At 45.9% G+C, this 8,661-nt stretch overlaps 1 protein-coding gene across 1 annotated transcript; it reads right to left on the bottom strand.

Moving 5' to 3' along the window:
• Window positions 1–3,408: 3,408 nt before the first annotated feature.
• LOC132865722 (uncharacterized protein K02A2.6-like) lies at window positions 3,409–8,396 on the bottom strand. Its single transcript, XM_060898252.1, has 3 exons — window positions 8,225–8,396; window positions 7,506–7,682; window positions 3,409–5,684 (listed from the first exon to the last, which is right to left on the bottom strand). The coding sequence occupies exons 1-3, from the start codon at window positions 8,394–8,396 to the stop codon at window positions 3,409–3,411; spliced, it is 2,625 nt and encodes an 874-aa protein (XP_060754235.1).
• Window positions 8,397–8,661: the final 265 nt, after the last annotated feature.

Below are 8,661 nucleotides of genomic sequence, written 5' to 3'. Positions count from 1 at the left end.
TTTCTCATACAATACCATAACTCTTCTCTCGGCACTCTATCGTATGCCTTCTCCAGGTCTTCAAACACACAATGTAGCTTTCTTTGGCCTTCTCTGTACTTCTCCATTAACATCTCATCTCATCTCATTATCTCTAGCCGCTTTATCCTTCTACAGGGTTGCAGGCAAGCTGGAGCCTATCCCAGCTGACTATGGGCGACAGGTGGGGTACACCCTGGACAAGTCGCCAGGTCATCACAGGGCTGACACATAGACACAGACAACCATTCACACTCACACCTACGGTCAATTTAGAGTCACCAGTTAACCTAACCTGCATGTCTTTGGACTGTGGGGGAAACCGGAGCACCCGGAGGAAACCCACACAGACACGGGGAGAACATGCAAACTCCACACAGAAAAGCCCTCGCCGGCCCCGGGGCTCGAACCCAGGACCTTCTTGCTGTGAGGCGACAGCGCTAACCACTACACCACCGTGCCGCCCCTCCATTAACATTCTTAAAGCAAAAATTGCATCCGACGTGCTCTTCCTTGGCATAAACCTGTAATGCTGTTCACAGATTGCTACCTCTCTTCTCAATCTCGCCTCCAATACCCTTTCCCATAGCTTCATGGTGTGGCTCATCAATTTTATTCCTCTGTAATTACTGCAGCTCTGTACATCTCCCTTATTCTTGTATATTGGGACGAGCACACACTTTCTCCATTCATTTGGCATTTTCTCATTCTCTAGGATCTTATTAAACAATCTCATTAGGAACTCCACAGCCGTCTCACCCAAACATCTCCAAGCCTCAATCGGGATACCATCTGGTCCGACTGCTTTCCCAGATTTCATTCTTTTCATGGCTGCCCTCACCTCATCCTTACTAACCAACTCTGCTTCCTGATTTGCTGTCTCCAATGAATCTGACCTTTTCTCTCTTGGATTCTCCTCATTTAATAAATCCTCAAAGTACTCTTTCCACCTTCTTAATACACTCTCTTTGTTTGTCAGCACATTTCCATTTACATCTTTCATCACTCTTACCTGCTGTACATCCCTCACTTCCCTGTTTCTCTGCCTAGCTAGTCTGAACAGGTCTTTCTCTCCTTCTTTGGTCTCCAGTCTTTTGTACAACTCCTGGGGGCTCATTTATCAACCGTTCTTACGCACAGTTCTGTGCGTAAAAGGTTCGTACGAACATTTTTGCGCAAAGTGTGGAATTCATGAATGTGTACTTGAACGTAGAATTGTGCCAAAATATACGCACACCTCGGACCATGCTTACATACAATACCTAGTGGTAGAATAACGAAACAACAAGTAGTGTTGATTCTAGAGTCGAACTGTGCCCGATGCGCAGGTTACAATACAACTATTTTTGTGTGTTTGTTTGTTTGAGTGTATTCGAAGTATTTTGGTTTCGAACGTGCTGAATCAAATTCAAACACACCAACAACGTGATCTTGTGGGCCGATTTCAGATTACTCATGGTGTAACTAATAATTGACTATTGACTAATTTACTCGTGTAAATAATTATTTGAATTGATATACGTATAAAAAGCACACACATGATATGCCTATCAGAACGCAACATGGTCCATCTTGCATTGCTAGAAGAGTTGGCAAACCGTGCGTTCCGCAGGGAGCGCGTATTCAGAGAGAGAGACGATTTATTTGCGGAAAGTTCAGAGTGGCTTTTGAGCAGGTATCGTTTTCCAAAGCACATATTACTTGATTTATGTCATGAATTGGGTCCTATGCTAGAGCGCGAAACAAAGTGCATGAAAGCCATACCTGTCCATATCCAAGTTCTGTCTACCCTAGGATTTTTGGCTACAGGCACGTTTCAACGTGAACTTGGGGATAGAGTGGGTATTTCTCAGCCGTCACTGAGCAGAATTTTGCCAACAGTTTGGATGCAATAGTTTCTTTGGTGCCAAATTATATTCAGTTCCCTTATTTACTTCCGCATAAAGCTGAAGTTAAGCGAGGATTTCATGCAATCGCGGGGTTCCCCAATGTTATTGGGGCAATAGATTGCACACACATAGCGCTAAAAGCACCATCACAGCACGAATACAATTTCGTGAATAGGAAGGGGTTTCACTCCATCAATGTGCAGCTCATATGTGATACCGATTTGATGCTTTTGAACGTTGTTGCTCGATGGCCTGGGGGAACGCACGACTCGTTTATTGTGCAGAACAGCTCATGACCCCACTAACCAACCCCCAGACACAGCAGGAACAAGCCTACAACCGGGCCCACGCGCACACCAGAGTTACAATAGAGCGTGCAATTGGTTTGCTGAAGGGCCGATGGCTGTGTTTGTCAAGGGCGGGGGGAACGCTGCAGTACCGACCTGAAAAGGTGTGCAGCATGGTTATGGCTTGCTGTGTGCTCCACAATTTGGCCATCAGAAGAGGAGTCCCCCTGCAGGATCCCCCTAGACCTGATGACCCCATGTGTTATATATCGCCAAGATATCAGTCTTGCCTAAATCACTTTACACTAACATTGATATTGGAGTTCTAAATAACATGTCTGCACACTTGGTTGCTATATTTCCACACTGGTTTATTTTACCAAGTACAACTCAACACATAGGGAATAGGAGAGCACCACCTAGTGGTGTGGTTCGGTCAAACATAAAATTCCCAATACATTACAACTCCTCCCCTCTTATTAAGCTACCTGCTATTATCCAAAAGCAGTGAATGAATTTCTGGGTAGTAGGGTAACAAAACTACTTCCCACGAATACTAACTTCCAAACTCTGCAACAACAGAACAGTTCAAGTATCCAACCATTTTTTTTTTTATACAATATCCTAACTAAGGCTGAGGGTAGACTGCCTCATCACCTTGAGTGTGTCAAGGGATTATTGTGCCCTTTTCTGTGACAACACTCTCTTACTAAACAATTCAACAAATCATTCACCAGCTGTTTAAAGGTTCAGTCTGTCTGGTGGCTTACATATCCGTCTTGGATATCTGTCCAATGTCTTGTGTGGGGTTGTGGTGTCAGTGTGTGTGACGTCTGACTGACCTGGCGGTGGTGAGCATGTTACCTTGACCGGGCTGGGTGTCCGTGGTGTATCACCTGGGTCTGTCACCACTGTTGGACAGACTGAGGTGGGTGCTGGTTGGATATCCGCTGCAGACTGTACGATGCTGGGGTGACAGGCCATCATCTGATCTGCATGCCGACTCCACTGCTGTTTTGGTCCAACCTCGACCTGGTACGACCTTGGCCCACCTTGCGATGTCACTGTTCCTGTCGTCCACTTTTCCTCCCCCTTCCGGTAGTCCCAAACGAGGACTGGATCACCCACACTGAATGCTCTGGCTTTAGCATGTGTGTCTCTGTAGTGTTGCTGGGCCTCTTGTGCTTGATCCACCACTGCCGCCACATTAGGTTTCAGTAGATCCAGATGGGTGCGCAGTTTGCGATGGAAAAACAGCATAGCTGGAGACTCTTGAGTAGTGGCATGGGGGTATTTCTATATTGCAGTAGGAAGGCATCAAGTCGCCGCTGGACAGAATCCATTCCCTTGGATTTTTTTAGGGAATGTTTAAATGTCTGCACAAAGCGCTCTGCCAGGCCGTTGGTTGCAGGGTGAAAAGGAGCTGACCATTTATGCTTAATGCCATTGGATGTTAAGAAGTTGGCAAACTCCTCAGATGTGAACTGAGGCCCATTGTCACTGACTAAGACCTCTGGTATTCCATAATGACTGAAAAGACCTCTTAGGACTTCAATTGTTTTTGCAGATGTTGTGGCGTCCATCAAAAAGACTTCAGGCCACTTGGAATGCGCATCAACGACGATGAAAAACATGAGCCCTTCAAAAGGTCCGGCGAAATCAATATGAATTCGCTGCCACGGAGCTGTTGGCCAGGGCCATGGGTGTAGCAGTGCGAGGGCAGGGCTCTTTTGACATCGCTGACAAGAGGCGCAAGATTTGCACTTCTCCTCGACCTGAGCATCCAGGCCCGGCCACCACACATAGCTTCTTGCCATTGCTTTCATCTTGATCACGCCTGGGTGTCCCACATGGAGTTCGTCCATGACATGCTGACGTAATCTGGGTGGAACGATTACACGATTTCCCCACATTAAACAGCCTTGAAGTACTGAGAGTTCATCCTTTCGTATGATATACGGTACTAGGCTACCATCGGCATCTTTGGCCGATGGAAAGCGACCGGTTGACACCATCTCCATGACCTGTGAGAGGGTGGTGTCAGATCTGGTTTCTCTTTTAACATCCTTACACTGAATTGGGAGACTTACAATGTGGTTAATCAGAAAAGTGTTAACTGTCCCTTGTTTCTCTTTATGCTGCACAGGTAAGGGCAGACGTGAAAGACCATCTGCATTACCATGGTCAGCGGCACATCTGTATTTGATTGTATAGTCATGTGCTGCCAATATGAGTGCCCATCGCTGTAGTCTTGCTGCAGCCATAGACGGGGTTGCTTTGCTGGGACTTAATATGGTTTTCAGAGGACGGTGATCCATAAGCAGAGTAAAATTATGGCCATAAAGATATGAATGGAAACGTCTAACCCCAAATATGATTCCTAGTGCTTCTCGCTCAATCTGAGCATAATTCTGCTCTGCTTTGCTAAGCGTCCGAGAAGCAAAGGCTATGGGTCGCTCTTCACCATTTGGCAAACGATGGGAGATGACCGCTCCAACGCCATAGGGTGAGGCATCACAGGTGAGTATAACTGGAAACCTTGGATTGTAATGCGTCAGGACACTTTTACTGGATAACTGCTCTTTTGCCTTTTGGAAAGCCTCATCACATGTCTTTGACCATTCCCACTTAACTCCCTTATGTAGCAACGCATTTAGTGGGTGGAGAAGCGATGAGAGGTTTGAAACAAAGCGTGCATAGTAGTTAATGAGTCCTAAGAAGGAGCGTAATTGACTCACGTCGGTTGGCGCAGGGGCATCCACTATAGCTTGGATCTTATCAGGAAACTTATGAAGTCCCGCTGAGTCAATTATGTGACCTAGGTATTCAAGTGAGCTCCTGAAAAACTCACACTTCTCTTTCTGGACTCGGAGCCCAAATTCTTCGAGACGACTTAGTACTGCTTCGAGATTTCTCAGATGGTGTGCATCATCCCGGCCCGTGACAAGGATGTCATCGAGAAAACAGTGGACATTTGGAAGGCCTTGTAGCACTTGATCCATTATTCTCTGAAAAATGGAGGGAGCGGATGTAATCCCAAATGGTAAGCGGTTGTAGCGAAACATGCCCTTGTGGGTGGTAATTGTGAGGTATTTTCTTGAGTCAGTCTTAACTGGTACCTGGAGGTATGCCTGTGAAAGGTCCAGTTTGCTGAAACGATGTCCACCAGACAATGATGCAAAAAGATCCTCAATACGAGGTATTGGATAGTGTTCAGCACACAAGGCTGGGTTTACAGTAACTTTAAAGTCTCCACATATTCTCACGCTACCATTCTTCTTAATTACTGGTACAATGGGGGTTGCCCAATCACTGAATTGAACTGGGGAGATCACTCCTTGCTGGAATAGCCGTTCTATTTCAGCTTCCACTTTCGGTCTTAAGGCATACGGCACCACACGTGCTTGACAGAACTTCGGCTTCTGATCGGGCTTCAGGGTCAGTGATGCTTCAAACCCCTTCAGTGTTCCCAATTCTTTGCTGAACACCTCTATGTGGCAGTTTAGGACACTTTCAAGAGTTTCCCTTTCCTTGCCCCCAGTTCTCACTGTCTTAATTTCACGCCAGTCGATTTTAATGTTCCTCAGCCATTCACGGCCAAACAGTGGAGGTGACTTCCCTTTCACGACATATAAAGGCAATCTAGCCTTCTGTTTGTTCAACTTCACCCATACTTTTAACATTCCCTCTTGCTGAAGTAACTCTCCCATGTATGTTTTCAGTATAATGTGTGTTTTGCGCAAACGCATGTGGGCAAATTTGTCTTTATATAACTCACTCGAAATCAAGGATACTGCGGCCCCAGTGTCAAGTTCCATATCAATTGACTGTCCTTCAATCTTTGGCTTAATCATTATCATTGATGATGCTGCATTTTCTCTTTTAACTGCCTTCACTGGCTCTGTGTCACAAATCACTGTTGACACCATATGCAGAGTCAAATCAGAGTCGTCTGAATCTAATACAGACTCCTTCTCGCTATCCGATGAACTGGCCACAACTTTATGGACTTTTCCTTTAGCTGCATCATGGTATTTCTTTTGTTTACCTTTAATGTCCTGCTTTGGTCTTGTGTGCTTCTGTTCACTCTTTTTGCTTCTACAAGCACGAGCTATGTGGCCCTTCTTGTTGCAATTGTTGCATTTCTGTTCTTTAAAATAACAGTCACGTTCATTATGATTAGCCTTGCCACAACGAAAGCATTTGTCGCCCCCCTGTGGTAAAGAAACGGCATGCACTTTCAAAGAGCTTTTTAAGTGTTGTGATTCCCTCGCTACGGCTTCCATTGACAATGCCGTATCTACCGCTCGTTGAAAAGTCAATGCTTCCTCCGTTAATAGTTTCCTTTGAATAGCTTCATTGTTAAGTCCACAAACGAGTCTATCGCGCAGGGCATCTTGCAAATGTGCGCCAAAATCACAATGCTCCGACAACTTCTTCAAAATGGCCACATACTGTGCTACGCTCTCCCCCTCATCCTGATTTCGTTTGTGAAAACGGAATCTCTCTGCAATGATAATGGGCTTAGGAGAGAAATGAGCGTTCAGAGTGTCCACCAGGTCTTTGTACATTTTACTCCCTGGTTTATCTGGAGCCAGCAAGCTACGCAGCAGGCCATAAGTGGTAGCCCCTATAACACTTAAGAATACAGCCACTCGTTTTGCGTCAGGGACCTCGTTGGCCTCGACAAAATGTTCAAACCTTTCGACATAGGTCGACCATTGCTCCAACGATTCGTCATAGGCATCGATGTGTCCCAGAAGTGTAGTCATTATTCTCGCATTCGTTGGTTCTTGTGGAACTTCGTTCGGGGCCTCAAATTCCTCACTCTCGTCGTCATCCGACAGCATCAGTGGGTCGCCTTACTCGTCGCCAATTTGTTATATATCACCAAGATATCAGTCTTGCCTAAATCACTTTACACTAACATTGATATTGGAGTTCTAAATAACACGTCTGCACACTTGGTTGCTATATTTCCACACTGGTTTATTTTACCAAGTACAACTCAACACATAGGGAATAGGAGAGCACCACCTAGTGGTGTGGTTCGGTCAAACATAAAATTCCCAATACATTACACCATGCATGACGAAGAGCGTTGCGAAGAGGGCCTTGCACCTGCTAATGCTTTTGCGATGCGGATCAGAGTGGGGATCATACAGAGATTTTAGGCAAGTTTACCCATATTATTTACTCACTGTGTGTGTGTGTGTGTGTTGCATAATGACAGAACGCAGACTTTTCACGATTCAATAGCTTTTATTTGCGATTTGAGTTGCACAAGCGGCAAGTGTTTTCAGTGACTCACTGATTTCAGTGAGCACATTAATGAGGTTGCTTAGCTGCCCCTTGATGTCACTAACTGCCTGGGCAATGTGCTCTTGGTTCTGCAGGACCTCATCAGTTAATACCCTTGGTGCCCGAGCCTCACGTACAGAGGACGACCTTGCCTCCTCCTGCACCATCGCGGCAGGAGCGGACGTGTCTGTATAATTGAAAGAGCAGATGCATTAATAAGCTACTTCTGTTTCATCTCATCTCATTATCTCTAGCCGCTTTATCCTTCTACAGGGTCGCAGGCAAGCTGGAGCCTATCCCAGCTGACTACGGGCGAAAGGCGGGGTACACCCTGGACAAGTCGCCAGGTCATCACAGGGCTGACACATAGACACAGACAACCATTCACACTCACACCTACGGTCAATTTAGAGTCACCATTTAACCTAACCTGCATGTCTTTGGACTGTGGGGGAAAACGGAGCACCCGGAGGAAACCCACGCGGACACAGGGAGAACATGCAAACTCCACACAGAAAGGCCCTCGCCGGCCCCGGGGCTCGAACCCAGGACCTTCTTGCTGTGAGGCGACAGCGCTAACCACTACACCACCGTGCCGCCCCTACTTCTGTTTAAACCAAAAATTTCTGTTTAAACCAAAAATTTCTGTTTGAAACAAAGTTTTTTTTTTAATCGATTCAGTAAAAAATGTTTAGATTTAAATTCTGCATTAAATGTGTGACCACTTACCTTCATCTTGGATGTTTGGTTCTGTTTCTGGGGGTTCTGGGGGTTCCACCACGAGGTCACGGTCAGTCACACCACTCACCACTCCGGAACACGCAGCGTCCCCAATAATGCCAGCAACCCGTTCATCCAAGGCAGACAATTTTTCAAGGTTTTGCCCTCCCCCTGTCACCATTGTAGTGCGCCTGTAAGCGGCCACGCGCTTTTTTGCATTTAATTTAATATCAAACCACTTTTTTTTTTATTTCTGCCACAGTCCGTGGCTCAGATCCGACGGCATTTACAGAGTGTGCCACCTTCTCCCACACAGTATTCTTTTTTTACTAGTAATGCCGGCTTCTAAACCACAAAACAATATCTTCTGATTGGCCTCAACCTCCGCGACTAAAACGTCGATCTCCGTCTCAGAGAAATTCCTCTTTTTTGCGTGCTTCTCCATT

The sequence above is a fragment of the Neoarius graeffei genome, chromosome 18 (assembly GCF_027579695.1).
Source record: "Neoarius graeffei isolate fNeoGra1 chromosome 18, fNeoGra1.pri, whole genome shotgun sequence".
Taxonomy (NCBI): domain Eukaryota; kingdom Metazoa; phylum Chordata; class Actinopteri; order Siluriformes; family Ariidae; genus Neoarius; species Neoarius graeffei.
This window is presented reverse-complemented; position numbering and strand designations above follow the sequence as displayed.